The following is a 22,657-nucleotide window of genomic DNA, read 5'->3' on the forward strand; positions in this document are numbered from 1 at the left end:
CTTGTGAGATTCATCTTTGGACCCCTTGGGGGGGGGGGGGTTCTCTATGTAAGTAAGTGTCTCTGAAGCGTGTTATGGATATCTGTAGGTCAAGGAGGAGTTAATGTGCGCACTTCTTAAATCTCAACAAAGCGTCACATGGACCTGAGGGTCGAACAAGGCGATAGGTTGAACCAACTCCTATGGAAGCATGCAAAGACTCACCATCTGTACAGGTTGAAAAGAAACAGCCACACAAACACCTCCTGACAACGTTGTGTCCTCCTGGATCTGGATCTCATGTTGCAGCTTTAAAAAATGGCTATCATCGTTTGTAAATGCTGTCCCAAAGACTATATACAGTACATGAAAGGAGCATTAAAGACGGTCTTCCCCAAAAAAACAAAAAAAAGATTTGCTTATCCTAAATGTCTAAGTCAGCCGGCCACTCAAAGCTCTGTAAATCACAACTCTTAGATTGTCAGGAGAAAGAAATCAACATTGTGAATCCTGAACATGCAGAAGGACGGAGGTCAGGATGCTTAGGTCAACTAAAGTGGTTTGACTTTGACGTAAGAGAATATGATCTTTCTTTTCTCTTACCATACACAGCAGTTATAAATCAGGAAAGTATCGATCATCTCCTGTTTCCTGCTTCATTTGAGAATGCACTAGTAAACAATATCGTCCTGTCATGGAAGGGTCAGTTTAGAAAACAATTGTATGTTTTGGAAGTGAAAACAAATGACATAGTTAGGGACATTTGAAGACCAAATTCACTTCTTGATGTGGTTTATTCCTAAATGAAAAACCACCATTTACATCATATCAACCTTAACTGCGTTTATAATGTTTCAAGCATTTGACATGCGTCTCAAGTCATAGTTATCCATTACTACATTTACCCATCAGCAGCTATGTTACCATGAGCTGCTTCTCACTCTTTACATTCAAAGCCCCATTTGACCTGCATTTGCCCTCCATAAGCGGTTTCACCTCTTTTTTCTTTCAGTTTAGCTCGCTCTCTTTGTTTTTCTGTGTGTATGTACCCCCTCCTTGTGTTTTCTCTTCTCCTCCCTCCTGCTCGGTACCTCTCTGTCAGTTTTTTGTTTACAAACCCTTTCATCTAGATATGGCTTTATATGTAAAAAACCCTTCTATTTGAATGTGGTTTTATTTAAAACCCTGTCATTTGAATAGCTCTTTAAAGGCAAAGGAATGAAAAGTCAACAAGGAGCCTTCGATTGTGTTTCCTGACAGGACTCTCACACACACACACACACACACACACACACACACACACACACACACACACACACACACACACACACACACACGCACACACACACACACACACACACATGCTCGCACACCGCCTGCCTGTCTACATGCATCCGAGTCTATTATTATGTTAATGAGTCTCCAGTCTCCACATGTCCCCACACAATCTAACACACACACACACACACACACACACATGTGCACGCACACACACACATGTGCACACACACACACACACACACACACACACACACACACACACACACACACACACACACACACACACACACACACACACACACACACACACACACACATGTGCACACACACACACACACACACACACACACACACACACACACACACACACACACACACACACACACACACACACACACACACACACACACACACACACAGACAGATTGTGCTGAGCTCAGCAGTATAGCAGGCTATAGCAGAAAAAATAACGAGTGGACAATTTCACCATCATAGAAATAGAGCAGGTAGAATTGGTATTTGCTGGTGTGTCAGAAAGACAATCAGTGAGAGAATCACACTAAACCCACCTGACAGATACCTTTCAATCTATGCCTGGTTGCTCTTTCTGCATTTGTCTCTTTCAGTGCAGTCAAAAAAGATATACATTTTATAAATTGAACTCTAAGGGTAATTTCTCTCATCAAGTTGTCAGGAAAGACATCATAGATTTTAAAAAACATAGATGTTTTGTTGACGAGTAAAGATGTTGAGACTAGATAATAATCCATTTCTTATAGCTTTTCCTTTGTAAATAGACAGTGCAGAGGGTCTAATCAGATGCATTTATATTGAAACCATAGACTTTGAAGTTCTTTGGCTGCCCTCTTCTTGTTTTTCAACTCTCCCCTTGAAACTCAGCCATTTTAAACATGCAAGAACATATTTATTTTTAGGACAATTTGGGACTGTGAAAACAAGTTGCAGAAACCTATTAGGTTGCCAACAATGGCGTATATTTTTGGTTTTCATGACACAATGACCTTACTAAATGCTACATGTTAACCAGCTAGTGGTTTAAGAGAAAATAAGTACCTTGTATGGGCATTGAGATAGCTGACCAGGTAGAACAGGCTTTGTATTCAAGACGATAACTCTCAAAGGGGGAATCATGGTACAAAAATAGGGCTGGTTCAATAAGAAGAATCAAAAGTCCAACAGGAATGTGGTGTATTGCTCCCATTTAGCAGACTCCCTTGACTTCAGGAGCCTTTTAAGATTATCAGACTTCATGATCAAACACATACTGTTGGTGTCTGTATCTAATATTATACAGTCCTCTGAGGCAAGACAAGAAAGGCCTTCAATGCAGTGCATCAACACATACATAAAGAAGCAATAACTGACGAGCCAAGAGACAGGGAGTCCAGACTGATAAGTTCAAAAGCAATGCACTTAACCAAACACACACACACACACACACACACACACACACACACACACACACACACACACACACACACACACACACACACACGCACACATATATACTCGTACCAGCTTGCTTAAACATTTATCAATGAAGTATAACAATAGGTTAACTCCAAGGACCTCACTGAAAGGTACTTACATAAACATACACGTCACGGCATTACATCACACACCATCATCGTGCCCGCCTGAATGTGTATGAATGGGGGTAGGGTTTTGCATGAGTGTGTGTGTGTGTATGAGTGTGTGTGTGTGTGTGTGTGTGTGTGTGTGTGTGTGTGTGTGTGTGTGTGTGTGTGTCTACTGGCTGGAGGGAGAAGTCTGTTTCTTTAAGTGACACCACAACAGTGCATCATCGCTCTGCAGCATGTCTCTGAACATTGCGTGAAACACAAAGTCCTACATGAGACTCTGACATTGTCTCCCTCTCTCTCCTTCTCTGCAAGACCATTCAGTAAAAACAGCTACACCTCAGTTACATTAACTAAACTCATTGGCTAATGCTGAGTCTGGATTTAAGTAGAGAACATCTGATTGGCCCAGGGGGGAAGCTCGTTTGCATAAAGGGAACTCAATTGGTCGACTGCAGTGTAAAAGCATTGACCTGTGTCCAGTACACGTTCAGTACCACAAGAAGTTGGTTTTTAGGTTGATTTGATGGTTCTCAGCCCATGGATGGCTAAAATCATGAGGCAGTAGGGTGCCGTTTTTTCTGTAAACCAACAGTTTTATTCCCGGGGTTAAAAGTGATCTGGTTATGGTTACAGTTAAACATGTTATGATGTAACCACATTTTAATGAAGCTAGTAAATGTGTAAAAGTGCAAATATAGCTTATATTTTTGGCTTTAAAACCTAAAAGGATGCTTCTGTCAAAAAATCCCCAAATGATGTTTTCTTACTTCAGTTTGTAAAGGATTTTCTGCTAGTGGACTGACTCGTGAGCTGTAAGAAATGAGGATTACCAATTTTGCTGACTTTTTCTTAAACGTTTTTGAAGTATCATCAAGTCTAGTGTATTGTTTACCACTACACCCTTTTTACGAGGAACTGTTAGAAGCAAAAACAACAACAACAACAACAACAACAACAACAACATATTGACATGAATTTCATTGCCACGAAAAAAACAAGTGAGCGTGCACTTGAAACCACACCATTAAATCCCTCCCAGGCCATCTCCGCGCGCCGCTGCTGGTCCCACAAGATGCTCTTTTTCTTTTTTCTTCCTCTGATGAATAAAATTAAGCACTTCCATCCCTCTTGCTCTCTCTCTCTCTCCTTCTCTCTATCACCCCCCCCCCCTCTCTCTCTCTCTCTCTCTCTCTCTCTCTCTCTCTCTCTCTCTCTCTCTCTCGCTCCCTATAAAACGGCAACAGCTGATCTCGTGCACCAGAAAGAGCCGCAGCTCCGCACGCGCCAAGTAGAGGGAAGAGAGACAGAGGAGAAGAGGAGAGAGGGAAAGAGAGATTTAGAGAAGAGGTCTTCCAACTGCAGTATTAAAAAACATTTTAGAGCAACAATTTGGAGGAACTGCAATGACATTTGGCTCATCAAGTCAAGACGTGTTGTGGACTGAACGTTTGTCTTTTTAAACATCTTTAACCTTCGTGTATCTCCTACCGTAATTCTAAAACTCACACAAATCCAGATTGATTTGACTCACCTGCTCGGGAGCTTCCAGCGGATTGTGTTTCGCTTCTTGCTGAGCTGATTCAAACCTCGGGAAACTTATTATTCTGTCTTTTCTGTCTCCGGTGCTGAACGGACAGTGGCTGTGGCACGAAGAAGAAACAGGAGTCTCGCGCGGAAGGGGAGCTGTCCGGTGCTGAAAGCACGAGACCGACCAGGAGCCGGCGAAGAACTGCTCTGAGAAACTGTTCAGTCTTTATATTTTGAAGAAACGGAATAAAATAATTAAAACAAGAAACAGGATAGCCACAACTGGAACTGGTATACATATTTTTAACCTTTCAGAACTCTACAGGTCTTCCAGTGGAGAGCAAAACAGATTAGCAGCAACACATCACAAGTAGACTTTAGGTATGCTAGAAAACACGAGGAGCAATTGGTTTGTGTGATCTTTAAAAGCCATGTCTCCTATCTTAATTGGAGGGACTGAACGCACCTTTAGTAGCTGAAACCAGTTTACGATTATTAAAACCAAGCAAATAAGAGTTTCAGATAAAGGTTTTTGTGGAGTTTGAAGTGGAAGACAGAAGGAGGGTGTGTTTTTGTATTGCATAAGTGAAGGAGCAACTACTGTCCCATCATGCCTCGCTCTTTTTTGGTGAAGAAAATCAAATTGGACGATTTTTCGGCACAGCTGGAGAGCTCATATAGTCACAGGAGAGAAGCCCTCAGTCTGCGATTCCATCATCATGACAAAGGTGAGTCACACACACGCACAAACACACACGCCACACACACACACACACACACACACACACACACACACACACACACACACACACACACACACACACACACACACACACACACACACACACACACACACACACACACACACAGTATATGCTACATTATCCGGGGTATTTCTTCATCATGAGATTTAAAAGCATTAGTCATGAGTGTTTCTGAAGGGTGAGGGAAAAGGAATTACAGGGTCAGACGGCGGTCGCTACCCAAGAGTGTACCAATCAAAGGCATTGAAAATGTCTTTTTCTTGCCAAGATTATTTCCATGAAACTTTATAATGTGGAGAAGAAGGTCAGAGAGATGGCAGGAAGTGAGAAATGAACATATTCCACCCTACTAAGATTGAACAGCCACATGCTCAGAGATGTGAAAGAGACAAACATTGTTTAAGTGATATACTGTAATGTATTACATGCACATTGAGTCTTTGAAGTATTCAGCTCAGAGGTCAAAGGAGAGAGCAGGGGTTTCTCAACTGATCCTCCTCAGGGTGGATTCTTGATGACTCAGTCATGGTTAAATAAAGCAAATCTTATTTTTTTTAAAAGCAACATGTTCAGACTTATTATATAAAGATGACACACCTTTCCTTGAAAATTGAAAACATGTATAAATTGGGCATAAAACATTTTTTATATTTTAATGCTTTCCAATGTGAATTTTTTGGCAACTCCATTATTAATGCTGTACCAGCAGGGGCAACATCTTATACAACTGCAAATAAAGCCTCATTAGTCTTTCAATTTAACTGTAACAATTGTACATTTGGGCTTTCCCACACTCTTATAAACTTAAAATGAATCTTGATGCAACACACACAAAGTACATCTCATTAGTCCACACACATTACAGGGAACACATATGCAACAAAGCAATTGTTGTGAGCCGCCAAGACCTTTCAATGCTGATACGCAACAGGCAGCAAGAGAGCAGATCTTTTTGAACATGAATAATTATGTGTATACATTATATCACCATGCAGTTGGATTCTCTGTTGTTCTGTTGCCTCGTGTGTTATTTCAATCAGGGTTTTTACAGCTGCTGTAAATCCCTTTGCAATATTTCAACAATATTGCAAAGTTTCATTGATTCCCATGCGTTCTATAATTCTGAATACACAAAATGTGTTATATTGTGATGCAACAGGAGCTTTGTGAAAGCAGCATTTTTCATGTTAAAATGAAATAACATTTACCAAAGTATATCAAGTGACTATGTGTAATGTAAAAACGAGTTGCTTGCAGTCTCAAATCCAGAGAGAAAGAGCACCAAACTGTGCACATATACTGTATGGAGCATTTAGCCTTTTTAAATTCCTTTGTTGTGTTTTTTTCAACTGCAGCAGGCAGATGTTCTCTAAAAGTTAGCTCTGAAATAAAAACGTATAATAAGGCTATCTGGTGAGAAAAACAATGATATAGTGGAGACCAAATTAGAGCAAAAAAGGACAGTGAATATTGAACTTATTATTAGCTGGCTAATTAAACCATGGCTAAAGTTTAGTAATTGTGTTGCCTTGTGTCTGCTCAATGCGCACATCAATAATTGCTTTGTCACCGGTTGGCCATTTCACCTTAATAAGCAAATAATGTGCCTGGTTTGTGTGTCTGTCAGCTTGTTTCTGCCCCCTAGTGGTGAGACATTCTTAAGTGCCACTTTAAAGTGGTGGGGGGAGAAATTGTGGCTGTCACCCAGCACAGGGAGAATAATGCACAACCTAGTACAACCTGGTGGTTTTCACATTGTACCAAGGTCACCTGTGAGATGAAGAGATCCCAGGTGCTCCAAAGACAGAGTGAACAGAGAAACAGAGAAACATGCAGCAGCAGCAGCAGCAGCAGCAGCAGCAGCAGCTGGGTGACAAGCATGTAAAGACTGAGGCTGCTATCCCTTGTTATAAATATAACAGGAGTTTGACTGAAGCAACTGCAGCTTGTTGCACACACACACAAACACACACATGAACATACACACACTGCTGTGTTTCTGTCAACTAGGCACATTTCCCAGGCAGCTTGCACAGCTGAGTGCACAGCATTACAGACACACACACACACACACACACACACACACACACACACATACACACACACACACACACAGACGCACACACACACACACACACACCCAACCACACACAACCACACACACACAACCACACACACACACACACACACACACACACACACACACACACACACACACACACCCAACCACAACCACACACAACCACACACACACACACACACACACACACACACACACACACACACACACACACACACACACACCACACACACAGTGACCTACAAGTGTCCAAAGCGTACGAGTGTGTGTCAGTTACTGCTAGTTTAGATCACAAATTAAATTGTAGCTTGCAGCTTCCCTCACTCCCTCTCTGTCACTCTCTCTCTCCCTCGCTCTCTCTCCATCTTTTTTCTCTCTTTCTAATTCTCTGTATTTCAAAGACACATAAAAGGAGGATGGCTTCGGCTGGCAGAGTATTTTAATCTTTAATAAGCATTTAGAGCAGCTATCAGCTCTAATGCTGCTAAAGTGCTTTGAAATGAATACAGAGTTGACACAGCGAGACAGAGACGGAGACAGTTGCAGAGAGACAAAGACAAACAAGCAGAGACAGTACCCAGACGGTGGGTACTGTCTGGGTACTGTCAGCAATTACGGCTAGCAAAACACTTTCTAAAAAGAGGGTACCGGGGAACGGTCATGTTTAATTGGCAGAGATCATAGACAAAGCTTCTGTGAGAGAAATGAGATCCACACTCTTCAAGAATATTGCATCCTAAAGCAGGGTTTGTTTTTATTTGCTACCTGTCAGTCACATAGACTCAGCTCAGTCTGGTGCAATTACATTCACAGGAAAGTAAACAAACAGCTACAGAAGAGGTGACATGACACGCACTAAATCCTGGAGGGGGATAACTTTGGATACAAGACATTTTTCACCAGAAGTGTACTGTTTTTTAGTCTGTCTTCCCATCCATACAACACACTGGTCTTAAGCATTATGTGGTGGCAAATATTGGGAAGATATCAATGAAATTGGCAATAGATCACCACTGTCTGGAATGTTCCCTTTGCAAATATATTAAGATGACTCTTTTACTTAAGGCTGTTGCACAACAAGTACATAGGTTTTTGTATGCATTATAGAAATAGGTCAGACGACACAGAAACCTTGCAAAAAACATGAATGAAGGACGTTTTTGAGTATAGGTGTTTAAACCTGACACAAAATGTGCTTTTTATTTTTAAACGTGCAACAATTTCAGATAAAAAAAGACAGACTTTGTGTTCACCAGTTCAAGTATGTTGTTCGCCTGTAAAGAGCAACTTATGTGAAGCTCTGCAAACATTCCAAGACTAAAGCTGTTCCAAGTCAACCTGATATGGGTTACATATGAACACTTGGTCATATTTCCAGGTTCCTCATGCTCTATTAAACAACATCCACGCACACAAACACAGTACTTTGTTCCAGAGTGCCATGATTGAATATTCATGATTTTCTCTCTCTCTAACTCTTTACAACCCTCCCTCTCTTGCCCCCCGTCATCTATTTATTTCCTCTATTACTCCGTCTTGATTTAATTCAAAATGTGAAATCATCATGAGAGCTGTAAACAGATTGCCAAACCACCTAACCACCATATCTGGCGTAACACCACTCTCACTTTGCCACAACTCATTTTTCCTGCCCCATTTATTTATTTATTTCGTCTCCGCCATCCCTCTTCTCACTCCACTTTCCTCTATCCCCCTCTATCTATCCATCTTTTGTTCTCATCATATTATCGACCGACTTCTGAGCTTTTCTCAGAACTGCATCATGAAATGATATTACCAGCAATGGTATCTCCTCTGCTGCCTGTGTCTAAATGCTCACAGAGTGCTAATTGAAATGGAGAGCTATTGATCGACATAGATCCACAGGAGTCATGGCTGTGGGGGTACTAGCTGCCAGTCTCTCCTTGTGTTTGTTGGACTTCAGCCTGTTGAGTGTAGAAACACCAATAATAGAAATACTGACGCAGCTCACATCATAGCATGGCAACAAATAATTGATCAGTTTTGTCATAAATATTCATGTTGCTTAAGAATACAATACTCAAGGAGGCTGAAAGGTTATGGTCAATGCACAGTTATCAGTGTCACGGTGCCCTTGAGCAACGCACTAGACTCCTGGCTGCTGTAATAAAGACGAATGTGTTGAAAAGTCAACCTTTTGACAGCTCAGAGGTGATTCTCTGCCGCCTTAGACCTGACAGGAAAGGTGCAGTTGTTGAACACTTCAAGAAAAAGAAAAGAAAAATGTCCCACTGAGAAGAAGAGTGTCCTCCTTGCTGGCAAATACATAACACCACTTTACTACCACTATAAATACCTCAACTTCTCCTGCTTCCTCCCATCTTCTCTGCTTTATAGAAAAGGGTTGCGCTTTAGATAAAAACCCTTACAGTGTGGGTGCATCTTAAGAACTGACTTGTGTCCCCTGTGCTGACCTTGTCTTGTATGGATGCAAGTGTAAATGTGAAAACAAAAATCTAAAATGTTGGTAATGTGACCTAGGTGGCCCAATTGATATTTAGAAACCAGAGACAGCCGGTTTTAATCACTCATAATATCAGGGAACAACATGTGAAGCAGCTCTCTGAATAATGAATGAACATTGAGTTTGATTTGTGGCTTTTGTTTTAACAATATAAGAAAAAGGTTTGTAAAGGTATACAGTAGGTATAGCAGTGGATGCGCTGGGGTTCTGTGGATGAAAGTAATTCACTCACAAGTATCCAAGATCCCTGTAAAGATATTTAAACACGCTGCACCTGTTTGGTTTTACAGGTTGTGTTTGACATCCCAGCTCTATCAGGCCCTAAAGATACATCACACAAAAACTGAGGCCATACAGTATAACATAAGTACTATCTTGTGCAGTGCAAGTGATTTCCAAACCTACATGTTTTCTTATTGAAAGCTTAGCTAAATTGTCAAAGGAAAGAAGAAAGGATTCTTGGATTGCATTCACCTCCCTTTATAGTTTAGGTATCACTCTCGTAGCGATCATGTAGCTTTTCTTTAAAGATTTTCCAACCAATCAGTTTCTAATTTCCAATCAATGCCTGTCCTGGTCAGATGACTTACCTCTCTCTCTCTCTCTCTCTCTCTCTCTCTCTCTCTCTCTCTCTCTCTCTCTCTCTCTCTCTCTCTCTCTCTCTCTCTCTCTCTCTCTTCAGGCTACGTCAGCGACTACCTTAGTCCTTCCCCATATGATGTTATGGCCGGAAGTGAGTCACCTGTCATCACTAAAGTCGCCTCCCCTGTCCGCCCATCAATCATCTATAGCCACATCGAAGACACCTATTCTGGTATCCATGGTGATGTCCACGGCGACTCGGACCAGCCGGACAGCCCGCGATCTGAAGTTTCCTCATCAGCAGGTGAATACATCAACGGGGACGCGGCGGTGAGCGATGAGTACACAGTGGATGCGTTTTTCATCATGGACGGACGGTCACGGAGGAAGTCCACAGGAAACGCCAAAGGAACCATCCAGAGGCACTCCTGCAACGAGTGCGGAAAGTCCTACGCCACGTCCTCCAACCTGAGCCGCCACAAGCAGACTCACCGGAGCATAGACAGCAAGATGGCCAAGAAGTGCCCCACATGTGGGAAAGTGTACGTGTCCATGCCAGCCATGGCCATGCACCTGCTGACCCATGACCTCAAGCACAAGTGTGACGTGTGCAGCAAAGCGTTCAGCCGGCCGTGGCTGCTGCAGGGCCACATGCGCTCGCACACGGGGGAGAAGCCCTTTGGGTGTGCACACTGTGGCAAAGCGTTCGCCGACCGGTCAAACCTGCGTGCTCACATGCAGACGCACTCGGCCTTCAAGCACTACAAGTGTAAACGCTGTGACAAGACGTTTGCACTCAAGAGTTACCTGAACAAGCACTACGAGTCGGCGTGCTTCAAGGGGGCTTTCTCCCCGATGAGCTCACTGAGTGAATGATTGGTTCCAAAAGGTTGACTTTTGTTTGTTTAAATCAGATGTAGCTGGCCTCACACCCTACTTTGTATGCTTTCTCCAACAAGAGTCTTCTCTGCAAGGATCATGAGGCAAAATAACAGATTGAGGACAAGTCCATTTTTATCAAAACCCTCCAATCCCTCCTTTGTCTCCTTTTTTGGAAGTGAGGTGAAAAGTTTGCGATGCGTGATTCAGATCGCCACCTGCTTTGACGAGATAGGTCCACTTTTGAGGCTGTTTTGAGTATACACGTGGATAAATGAAGCACAGTACATCTAGCTCATAATTTTTGAAGATACCTAGATCTATTTATGTCCATATCTATCCTCGTGCCACTTCTTTTTTTCAACCCATGACGAATCAACACTGAAGCACAATTCCTCTCCCATCTCTGTCTTTCTGTGACAGGACTATCACATATAGCATGAATCACATCTTCTTGCAAAGAGATTCAATAAACTTTACAATGTAATGGTTTTTAGAGACAAATAAAACAAAACATTCATAATCTAAGGATAAAGGTGTTATCCTGCTTTTGAAACGGACTTTGGATGGAACTCATAAGGAGATCAAGCATCTAAAAACAATGAAAGCACACTGCATTTGTTTTCTGCAAGTAAGCAAAAATACTTGTGAAGCTTTTAATTTACACTAGGGACATGCTTTGCCTACTGTTTACTGTGTTGGCCACTGACACATTTACACTGAACTGTGATCATTTACAAATCTTCCATACCATGGGATGGCAAGGTACACCTTTGGAGTGGGAAAACAATCTTTATGGTGATTTTCTTTAACCCAATGGACACAGATATACAACATATTTTTAAGTTATCTTTCTGGCATTTGTGCTTTACTTGACAGTAACCTGTGGAAAGTATAAGGGAATAGTTACTCAACAAACAGTGTTTTCCTACAACCTAAATATGATGTTATTTATTTTTACATGTCAATGTCAGATGAGGATTCAGACATTTAAAATGTCTTAATTTTCCCTCTAAAGGTTAAACCTTTTCTCAAGTGTTGTATAAAAGTGTTTTTGTTGCCAGAAGGCCACACAGTGCTCATCTTTAGGTATTTTTAAGTGTCTATTTATTGCCTAATTTATTTATTTATGTTTTTGTAAAGGTATTGATTTGCACCTTACTTTGTTATATTTTGCCTTTGTTACAAATATGCCAAAGCATTTGACACTTTCTAATTACCGAATACCTTTTTACTTTTGTCCGCCACTTTAATTATAAAAACTACTGCATGCAAAAAATAACTATAGCCTAATAATGGAATCTATGCCAATTTTATGAATCTTTGGGATATTTTGCCAAACCTCTTAGATAACAGGCAAATTGAGCAAATTTCTGTCTTGGGCAATATTTCAGTCATATCCGATAGAGCAATAATGCATGATATTTTTGAAGAGACGTGAGTCATAACTGCTTGTAACATCTTGATTTTTTCAAGTACCACTATTCTATGTAGTTATGAGAAAGGAAATTTCAGGGAGTTAGCAAACCAAGTTAGTGTTAAATATGGAGGGTTGGGTTAAGAGCTCTGTATGTGGAGGGAGTGTGACACTGTTGTGATTCTGAGAGGCTTCCCCCAGTGACTTCTCTAATGGTAAAGTGTTCAAACAGATCAAATTAGCAAGAGAGTAGGTTTTCCAATCTCTGCTGATTAGTATGTAATATTATCTAAAACCATAATTCTATCTTGGCATCATTAGCTCGTTGACAATGATGTCTATGTAAGCATTAGGAGCTGTTGGTGCTTCCAGGGATTCACACAGATGACACGACTCCTTCAGTTGGAGGGCTCTGGGTTGGGTCGGGACGGGTCTTTTTGTACATGGTTTATGCACTGCCTGCCTCGTATTATTATTCTAAAAATATTGTAGAAAGTAGAAGGTAATACCATAGACCTCTGGTGCTGAAACATGGATGAAAACACAAACCCAGAACCAGAACGATTGAGAGCTTTGGTGCTTTCTAAGTTCTTGGTTTGAGTAGTTGAATAGGTGAAAAACAACTTTACAACAGCTGTTGTGAGGTTGTTGTGGCAATCCCCAATGAAATTAAAGTGATTGTTGAAGAAGAAAAGAAGACATTTTGTCAATATTTCAGCACCAGAGTGCATCGACAAACACTTAGTCTACTTTGAACTACCGTAGCCTAATATAGCCACAAGCTAGTTTACCTATTCTTATATAAAAGCACTTCCTGTTACGAATTATATCTTACAACTTTTTTTTGTTCAAAGATAGTAGCACAATGAAAGAGTTTAGATTCAGGTAGACAATGCCTTGTATGTAGAAATAACAACCTCTTTCTCCTTTTTCTACACTGATGAATCAAAGGTATCAACAACAACAAAGATGCTGAAATGTCACACGCTGTGTTGTCCTTAAATGACACATGAAAATATGCTTAAAAGTGACACATGGTATAAATAAACTCCTTTATTACACATTGTGTCATTGTTTTACATATTTGTGGGAGAGCATCTTCACCACACCTTTTTTAAGAGTGAATGAAAACTTGACTGTGGCAAGAGGCCTTGTAAATAAGCACCAATTTCTACAGATCTGTATAGAGTGACAGTGATGCAGATGATGATGATAATGATGATGATGATGATGATGATGATGATGATGATGATGATGATGAGGATGAGGATGAGGATGTTGAATTTCTCTGGAGCTTCCTTCTTTGTTTTGAGTTCTTCCTCTGAGGTTTTTTTGGACCTCCAGTGGCAGTTTTAAACAATGTAAAGCACAAAGACAACACTGGGCATTTTGTTTCACTTCCTAAATAAAAACTAGTTAAAAAAAGTTGTGTTGGGATTTTCTTCTTCTGCTTCATTGAACCTTTCACAAGTTTCACTATTTAAATGTATGCAATTATCAAAGGTAAAAGTATTCAACTTATAGAGGCAAAGTCCCTCCCAAAAGCCCAATGGACGTCATCTCTTTCTCTTCATATCTTTTCCCTTCCCTTCGGGAAAAAAACATTGGAGTCACAGGATAAAACACATCAGTTAAGATAACGTTACAGTTGTGTGGAACATAGCTAAGTTATCTAGCGTAGTTAGCTAGCTAAAGCTAATACCCCGCTAGCTAGCTAGCATTGGTGGCGTATATTGTGCAAGACTGAATATCCTGAAAATGCAACTCTCTGTCATTATTTCTCGGATTTTGTTAGAAATTAAAATCAATGTTGGTATGGCGTAATTTGAATTAAATACACTATTTAATTTAAATCAGTTTTATTCTGAAAAACCGGAAGTTCACTAACTATTAACTTAATACTTTTATTCTGAAAATTATTAACTTCCGGTTAGCATTAGCATGTGGCGAAATGCTGCATTTTCAAACCGTGAATTAAAGGTAAAATGACATGTGATGTTGTACACTGAGCACACTGGGTTTAGCACTCATTTATTACCGCTGAATAACGTTTATTAGGGAATGTTCAAATAACCACAGACACCAGAATGATATAATTTAACAACAGAAAAAGGCAGGAATTGCATTGGACCCGCCCCCGACGACGCCGGCCAATAGGAGAAGACCTCAGATGACAACAAGAAGAGCAAGCCAAGAATTGACCTCTTCTACCTGCTGACCTGGAGGATGAGGAGAGCTCCTCCACTCGCACATTTCATTTTGTACACCACCGCATCTTTTGTGTAATTAAATGCTGTTAACTTTTATAAGCTTCCCTTGACTCTTTTCAGTCTCTCCTGCCTTCGGGGTTCTAGAATACACTAACAATTTGATAAAGCTCCTCCATGCTCGGATAAGACATCATACAGCGGTTTTCACAGGCTTATCACAGCAGTACTCATGAGGATGAGTAAACTGACCTTTATGTGAAGAGTCAATGAACGGAAAAAACCATTTTAATATTTGTTTGTTTGTTAGCGGCTGTTATACAAAAGCCCTTCAAAATGATCTGTAGGGGAGAGTGGGGTAAGTAGTGCCAATTTTTACTTAAAGTGCCTTTAAAGCAAGGGGATTACAGTAATGCCTCCAACTAAAATATGTACATATAGTTTAGGATGTTGTGCATCCCTGGGAACAATCACTTCGGATCTTAAATAAACTGTTTGAGAAATATAGCTTTAGAAAAAAAAGTGGTTTTGTGGCACAACTTGCCCCCGGTGCGGGGTAAGTTGTGCCATTAGAGACAATACACTGGGGTAAATTGTGCCATTGATAATTGAAGTAAAACAGATCATTTTAATCTCACAAACAATAATGCTATATAAAAGCAAGACAAATTCAATACAAAATTATTTATTTAATGTTTATTTAAAGTTTTAACAACATCAAAGGCCACTTTTCTATAACAAGGCCTATGAACACCTAACATCCTACTTGGCCAATGCTGCAGGGAAATATGAACTTATGTTCCCTTCTGGCTGTACCACCAAGTTTTGTGGTGTGGCCAATTTGCTTAAACAAGGCCTAGCGCCACATGAACACATACTCAGAACAAAATTAAAATTCCAAAATGAGCACCTAATCATCTGCAAATCATCTGCATCTGAATCTCTTCACAGATTCGGCCTACTACTGAACATCCCACTTGTCAATGCTGCAGGGGAATGTGAACTTATACTCCCTTCTGGCTGTACCACCAAGTTTTTGTGGTGTGGGTAGTTTCTTGAGCACATCACCTCTAGGGATGACTCCTTCATCATTCTCTCTAACGGCCCGTCCACACAGCGGCGTGCGCCGACGCTTGCCGGCGGGCGTGTCTGACACTCGACCAACAACCAATCACATGAATCTCCCCCCCTGACACACAAGCAGCGGTTTGATTGGCTAGAGCTTGTACTGGCATATGATTCGATTGGCTGACGCTTCTGCAGAGGCGTCAAAAGTTGAACATTGCTCAACTTTTGCAGCGAGCCACGCCAGCAACGCTCCGCGTCGCTTCCCACGATGCAGTTCGGCTAAAAGTGACGTCACCCCATTCAAAGTGAATGGGCAGAAGCGTTGGAAGCTTCAACGCACGCCGCTGTGTGGACGGGCTGTAAATGTGAAGATGGGCTTTCCATCAACAAACCTCTTACAACTTTGCTTCAGAAACTTTGCACTGATCTCGTCACCTTCAACATTCTCCACCAATCCAACATAGTTATAGGATTTGGATTTTTTACCTGCAAACTTCACAATGACAAAGTCACCAGCAGACAGATCCTTGTCACCATCATCATCATCACTCTGGACATCTGAACTCTCATAATGAGTGGCATCGCTAAGTGGAATCGGAAAGTCACTCTCTTCTGAGCTACTGGAGAGCACTTTCTTTTTGGGCTTGGTTGGTTTTGACCCTTTCAGAGCCCGTTCCTTTTCTCTGCTGTGTGTCTTCTCCAGGCCATCTTCTGCCTCATCATTGGTGGTGGAGCTTTCTTCTGAGCTACTGTACACAGCTGTTTTCTTCTTGGTTTTGGTTTGATTTGCAGCTTTCAGAGCCCTTTTCTTCTCTCTTTCATTCTTTTTCTTTTCCTGTTCAGCCTTTTTATCTTCTTTTTCTTTGTGAGCCTTCTCCAACTCCATCTTCTCAGGTGTGTCGGTCACGATTCTTGTTTTCACTTTCTTTCTTACAATTTTTTTCTTTTCTTTCTGTGGCTTTTGGCAAGGGAAGAATGACTTCTGGAGACACATAACCCAAGTGAGCAGAAGAACCAGATTTGTCACTTGATAAGTGCTCGGGATTTGTCAGAGTGGCAGGTGGCTCTCCTGGGTCTGGATCTGCTTCAAGGAAAGGAAAGGAACTTTATTGTCATTGAACACAGGGAACAACAAGATTACGTGGTCAGTAGGGGTGTAACGGTACACGTACCCGTACCGAAATTATTCGGTACGGGCCCTTCGGTTCGGTACAGGTGTGTACCGAAGTGTACCGAACGAATATAACGTTAAACGTAAAAAATTGAGAACGTGAATAACTTTTTGGAAGTAATCTCAGGTGCTGCGTCGCAGCATTCGGAGTAATTTGCTCACATTGGGTTCAACGCGTCATAGAGCGAGCAAGTCATTTCATTGGATGAGAGGCATACTATGAGAGCTGGTCAGAGGGATGCGTTCAAATGTAGTCAGTAATTTGAGGAACTGTCAAAAATTAATGGCGAACGCAGATAAAGTTGAGCTCGAAAATCCTCCAGCATCATTGAAGTCTCCGGTTTGGGAACATTTTGGTTTCGCAGTTACGTACAAGGATGACGGACAAAGACAGGTGGACTGAACTAAAGCTGTTTGTCGGCATTGTTCAACTAAAATTGGTTACGCGGCTGGCAATACATCAAACTTGCACACTCTTGAAAAGGCATCACCCGAACGTGAATATCACCGGTAAAAAAAGAAAAAAAAGACTGAAGTGCAAACCCAACTCCCGCTAGCATGTAAGCCTCCACTACTCGCAGAAAGTTTAGACCGAGCCAAAGCTATTACAAACACCAAATATCCTTATGTTGCCATGTTAGCAAAGCGCTACCTGGCTGTATCTGCTACCTCTGTCCCTAGCGAGGGGGTTTTCTCCACATCAGGAGACATTGTTAGTGCCAGCAGATCTGCCCTTTCGGCAAGCAATGTGGACAAGCTAATTTTTCTTTTAAAAAAAATGAAAATACAATGACAGCAAGTCCTAATGTCAAACTGGCTGCTTAGGTGCTAGTACAGTACAGTTCAAATACAGATTATTTCAGTTCATCGAAATGCTGCACCTTAATGTTCATTTTATTATATTTTGTATTTATTTGAGTGAATATTCACAGTTTAATAATAATTAAAAACCCAAAACTAATAGTTTATGTTTTGTGAGTACTAGTACAGTAAAGTTCAAATACAGATTATTTCAGTTCATCGAAATGCTGCACCTTAATGTTTATTTTATTATATTTTGTATTTATTTGAGTGAATACATTATTCACAGTTTAATAATAATAATAATAAAAAAATATATATATATGTTTTGTTTTGTGAAAAAAAATTCTGCTGTACCGAAAACGTACCGAACCGAACCGTGACCAAAAAACCGAGGTACGTACCGAACCGAAATGTTTGTTAACCGTTACACCCCTAGTGGTCAGGTGGAGGGTACGCCTGAGCCATGCCACTATGCGCACCGCCACTATTGGCCTACCAGACTGTTTTTTAAAATACCTGTGACATGTGTTGGCTCATGAGATGGTCCAGGCAGGTGACCAGCTGCACTGGTGGAGGGCTCTTCTCCAGGCAGGTCAGCAGTGGCACTGGGTTCATCTTCTGGATTTGCCCTGTCTGTCACCATTGATGGTGCATAGTCTTCTTCCGGGAAGATGTCCCTGTTGAAAGGGTATATGCCTGTTGCTCTGAAACCTGAGGTTATGTTTGTTGGTGACATTGCAGAGAGGAACGCTTGCTTCACAAGTTCCGAGACCTCATAGATCGATACGGTTCGCCCAGGATGTGATCGCATCCACCCATCCATCGCTCGGTTATAGTAGGTTTTGAGTGGTCCATAGACAGTTTTGTCTAATGGTTGCAAACGGTGTGAGGTGGCAGGGTGAGCATAATGACCCCATTCTCTTTAGCAATTGTCACTGACTTGAGTGAGATGTGAGACTCATGGTTGTCAATGAGCAGGACTGGGTGATCGGTGGAGCAGTTGGTGTGGCGGATGAAGTGCTTCAGGAAGATGAGGAAGGCGTCTTCATTCATCCATCCAGACTTTGTACAATGACCAATGGAACCTGCTGGTGATCCATTGAGGAGGCTGTCCTTGAAGCGGACACGCGGGAAAATGAACATGGGTGGGACTGCATTTCCAGTGGCGTTTACTGCACAGGCCACAGTGACGAGCTCTCCTCTTTCAGCAGATGTTACTGAACCCACTTGTTTCTTCCCTTTCTCTGTGACAACCTGCTTGGGTGTCTGCACTGTCGTCACACCAGTTTCATCCATGTTGTACATCATGTGTGGAGGGAAGCTGTACCTGAAATGAAATAAAAGGTAGTGCTGATGATCAGAGACGTTTAAAGCAGTTTTAACATACTTGGATGTGGTTGTGTGTGTAAATGTGAACTCTGCTGCCGAGGACAGAAGACCCTCTAGAGATGCTGTGCCCTCTCGCCAGGCTGCCAGGCTACCTAGTCAGGGTGTGGGTGGGTGGGTATGTGTGTGAGAGAGAGAGAGAGAGAGTGAGTGTGTGTGTGTGTGTGTGTGTGTGTGTGTGTGTGTGTGTGTGTGTGTGTGTGTGTGTGTGTGTGTGTGTGTGTGTGTGTGTGTGTGAGAAAGAGAGAGGGGGGGGGGGGGGCTCAGAGTGTTCATGTGAACATATCAGCATGTCAAAGCCAGATGATTATTAAGTTACCTGTCCATCACTTTAGAGAGGTTATCAAAGAACTCCCCCACGTTGTGCTTATTAAAGGCAGTAGCTCTTCCAAGAGAGGTTGCTTCAGGAACGCGGCATGCCAAATGGTAGCGTGCTTTAAAGGCGTTGAACCAATCAGGTCCTAGAAAAGGTTAAAAGTTTATCAGCACATTGCAGTTTACATTCAGATAAGTTGAAGCTATCCGCTCCAAATAACTATCCAATAGCCTATACTTGATCTAACCTGCTTTTTCGTCTCTGGTCCAGCTGGCAGGCATGTCAATGCTATTTCTTTGTGCGAACTCAAAAGCCAGTTCACGGCATTTCATGACACCTATGCCATGAAACATTGCTGCTAGTGTCTTAATATGGTCAGCCAGCTCTTTCTCCATGTTCTCATTGAAGACTCGTTTGGAGACTGCTGTTCTTTCATAGCCTGGCTTTGTTACTTCTCCTATTTTTTTCTTATCCATATATCTTTTTATGGTCATCCTGCAGATCTTCATCTCCTTTCCAACCTGACGTATGGTCTTCCCCTGTTGCACCTCTTTCACTGCTCTTTCCAACTCCTCAAGAGGAGTTGAAACCCTGTCTGTCTTCCTTTTGTATTTGCGTGGCATGATGGATTTTGGTCTAAAATTAAGAATGTCACATAGTTTTAGTGATCAAATGTAAGAATACAATGTACAATAACAATAAAATACAATAAAGTAATATATAGTAAATAATCATAAGTTGTGCCACTGGCACAACTTAACCCAGGCCCTTTGGCACAAATCACCCCAAGCCCACCATTTTGAAAAAAATGCATCCCCCAGCTGTTTTGAGCTAGCATCATGCTAACTGTATAGACTCATGGTGTAGCTTACTAAAGCACTAAAACATGTGTGAACTGTTTTCAAAGTTGTCTAAATTGTTGAAACACAGCAATCAAAAAACCTTGATCATAGAAATTTTACTTTGGAGGGCAAACAATTGTTTTTTTAACTTAAATGTGCTTACCTCTCAAGCCATGTGTCTCCCTTCTTTGCAGGATGATTGAAATGGATGCGTCTTCAAAAATATGTGGTCACATGACCAACTTCTTCTATGGTTTTCTAGATAACAGGGGTGGCAATACTTGCCCCTTGGCACAAATTACCCCACTCTCCTGCTTCTGGTAAGCTTACAAAAGAGCCTTTCAATGCAGCGCCTTCTGAAGTATTAATGAATCATTAGCATATTGATAAATTATCACGTTAATAACTAGCATGGGCAAACTGTGAACATTTGCTTTTATTCTTCACTAAACGGTCATTGATTATTTGTAAAATATTCATTAAGATAATATGCCTTCAGCACAAAAACTGTAAGTTATATACAGCGCCAGCTCACCTTCGTTTTACCCTGTGGCGACTGTGCAGAGGTCAAAATCACTAAGTGACTGTGTGTGTGTGTGTGTGTGTGTGTGTGTGTGTGTGTGTGTGTGTGTGTGTGTGTGTGTGTGTGTGTGTGTGTGTGTGTGTGTGTGTGTGTGTGTGTGTGTGTGTGTGTGTGTGTGTGTGTGTGTGTGTGTGTGTGTGTGCGTGTGAATGATTTTAATTGCTTGTGTGAGCTTAGCTATCATACATGAACAAGGAAGCTGATCTCAAGGATTGTCTTTACCCTTGCGAGACATTGTGTTACATGTATGTACTTAAGTGTGGATGTGAATATTTGTTTTTGATATAAACATCCATGTTTTCGTTTTTATTTGGTTAAAATGAATTAAGGTTGTAAATATGTAGACAAGAACAATTGTGGATACAATATTCATAAAAACCAAATGCAGTAGGCTATGCTATTGTAATAAACGTAATGAGATGACACTCCCAGTGATGATAGTAACAGCTGCTCTACTATTTGAATTGGCCAAACAATGATCTGTCTGAATTTACATAGTAATGCAAAACCTGTAAAACCATGTGAGTTAAAGACAACAATTCTAAAAACCTTCCTCAATAAGCAATATGAGCAAAACAAGAGTGCTTTACAGTAATGTGCAGCTTGTGAACAAAAACAATGTATGAGTATGAGCTACACAATGTCACAAGCTCCTGCCACCCTGTGTGCACAGATTGATTAAAGAGAACTTTGGATTTAATTAAGTGTGTGCATGTTTTATTGAAGTGCAAGTGTGGTTTGAATCAATCATATTGTATAAAATAAAAGAAGAACAATAGGGCCCTTTCTCATTACTCTAATTCCCCTCCTCGACTCCTATCCTTGTGTCTTAGTTCCACCCACAGGAGATGCGAGCGGAGGAGTTGAGGAAGGGAACCGAGGAGAGAGGAGGGGAAATTAGTGAAATGAGAAAGGGCCTAGGACACCAGAGACTGCAGGTATGTTGTGTCTTCATGTATTTGCATTTATCTTTCTGGACTTGATAGGGAAAACAGTTTACAATTATTCCCTGAAAAACAACAGCATTTTAGTTCAGCTTTCCGGTTTTTTGCCCCTAATTTTTACATGTTTGTTTATTTAGGCTATATGTACTTGTATGTGTGGATTTTCTATATGTACATTTGTATGTTAATGTGGAAAGAAGCTTTTGTATACATGTTGTTAAACGTATTGGTCTCTCAGTTTATGTTGTGTGTGGGTCTACAGCCATGCTAGCTGCTCTGTAAAGCTCTACTTATATGGTGCGGTTATTTAAGCTAATACTAACGTAAGCATGCTGTTAACATGTTTAGCAGGTACACAGTAAAATCCGGAGTGTTAATTTAATACTCTGAGATAAGGACCATATGTTCACTGGCTCTCAGTGTTGAAATTGACTCTTTAAGTGTTAATTTAACACTTAAATCCCTCCCTTTAAGTGGTCAACACTTAAAGAGTCAATTGTAACACTGCCGGTTGGCCAGTGAACATATGGTCCTTATCTCAGAGTGTTAAATTAACACTCCGGATTTTACTGTGTATGTTGTTTACCATGTTTACAATGCAGCCTCCTAAAGAGTATTACCATATGACATAACATTTTAAGGGAATTTATATCAAATATTTATCTAATTAAAGACTGTCTCCACTTTCACCCAGACCTGTGTTTGTTTTCTGTGTGA

At 41.1% G+C, this 22,657-nt stretch overlaps 3 protein-coding genes across 4 annotated transcripts; 1 reads left to right on the forward strand and 2 right to left on the reverse strand.

The window, feature by feature from the left end:
- Positions 1-4,146: 4,146 nt before the first annotated feature.
- On the forward strand, positions 4,147-14,044 carry LOC117542561 (transcriptional repressor scratch 1-like). The gene is made up of 2 exons (XM_034210297.1): positions 4,147-5,119; positions 10,424-14,044. The coding sequence occupies exons 1-2, from the start codon at positions 5,002-5,004 to the stop codon at positions 11,197-11,199; spliced, it is 894 nt and encodes a 297-aa protein (XP_034066188.1). The 5' UTR covers positions 4,147-5,001; the 3' UTR covers positions 11,200-14,044.
- A 1,463-nt stretch (positions 14,045-15,507) lies between these two features.
- On the reverse strand, positions 15,508-20,653 carry LOC117542644. Its single transcript, XM_034210447.1, has 5 exons — positions 20,577-20,653; positions 19,819-20,207; positions 19,575-19,716; positions 18,982-19,196; positions 15,508-15,850 (listed from the first exon to the last, which is right to left on the reverse strand). Exons 2-5 carry the CDS (start codon positions 20,192-20,194, stop codon positions 15,831-15,833), a joined length of 753 nt encoding a protein of 250 aa, XP_034066338.1. The 5' UTR covers positions 20,195-20,207; positions 20,577-20,653; the 3' UTR covers positions 15,508-15,830.
- LOC117542645 (uncharacterized protein PFB0765w-like) lies at positions 16,170-18,957 on the reverse strand. Of its 2 annotated transcripts, none has more exons than XM_034210450.1 (2): positions 18,386-18,957; positions 16,170-16,975 (listed from the first exon to the last, which is right to left on the reverse strand). In XM_034210450.1, exon 2 carries the CDS (start codon positions 16,886-16,888, stop codon positions 16,226-16,228), a length of 663 nt encoding a protein of 220 aa, XP_034066341.1. In that variant the 5' UTR covers positions 16,889-16,975; positions 18,386-18,957; the 3' UTR covers positions 16,170-16,225. The 2 variants fall into 2 exon arrangements, with proteins under 2 accessions (XP_034066341.1, XP_034066339.1); XM_034210448.1 differs by having other exon boundaries at positions 16,170-16,978.
- Positions 20,654-22,657: the final 2,004 nt, after the last annotated feature.

This window comes from Gymnodraco acuticeps, unplaced genomic scaffold (genome assembly GCF_902827175.1).
Source record: "Gymnodraco acuticeps unplaced genomic scaffold, fGymAcu1.1, whole genome shotgun sequence".
Taxonomy (NCBI): Eukaryota; Metazoa; Chordata; class Actinopteri; order Perciformes; family Bathydraconidae; genus Gymnodraco; species Gymnodraco acuticeps.

What these genes read in the sequence shown, in the direction of transcription:
- LOC117542561 (XM_034210297.1), top strand. Translation starts at nt 5,002, where the DNA reads ATGCCTCGCTCTTTTTTGGTGAAGAAAATCAAATTGGACGATTTTTCG. An exon ending in ATTCCATCATCATGACAAAG is followed by an intron (nt 5,120 to 10,423) that starts GTGAGTCACACA and finishes CTCTCTCTTCAG; the next exon opens with GCTACGTCAGCGACTACCTT.
- LOC117542645 (XM_034210450.1), bottom strand. Translation starts at nt 16,888, where the DNA reads ATGTGTCTCCAGAAGTCATTCTTCCCTTGCCAAAAGCCACAGAAAGAA.
- LOC117542644 (XM_034210447.1), bottom strand. Translation starts at nt 20,194, where the DNA reads ATGCCACGCAAATACAAAAGGAAGACAGACAGGGTTTCAACTCCTCTT. An exon ending in GACCAGAGACGAAAAAGCAG is followed by an intron (nt 19,717 to 19,818) that starts GTTAGATCAAGT and finishes AACCTTTTCTAG; the next exon opens with GACCTGATTGGTTCAACGCC. An exon ending in CTCTCTAAAGTGATGGACAG is followed by an intron (nt 19,197 to 19,574) that starts GTAACTTAATAA and finishes ATTTCATTTCAG; the next exon opens with GTACAGCTTCCCTCCACACA.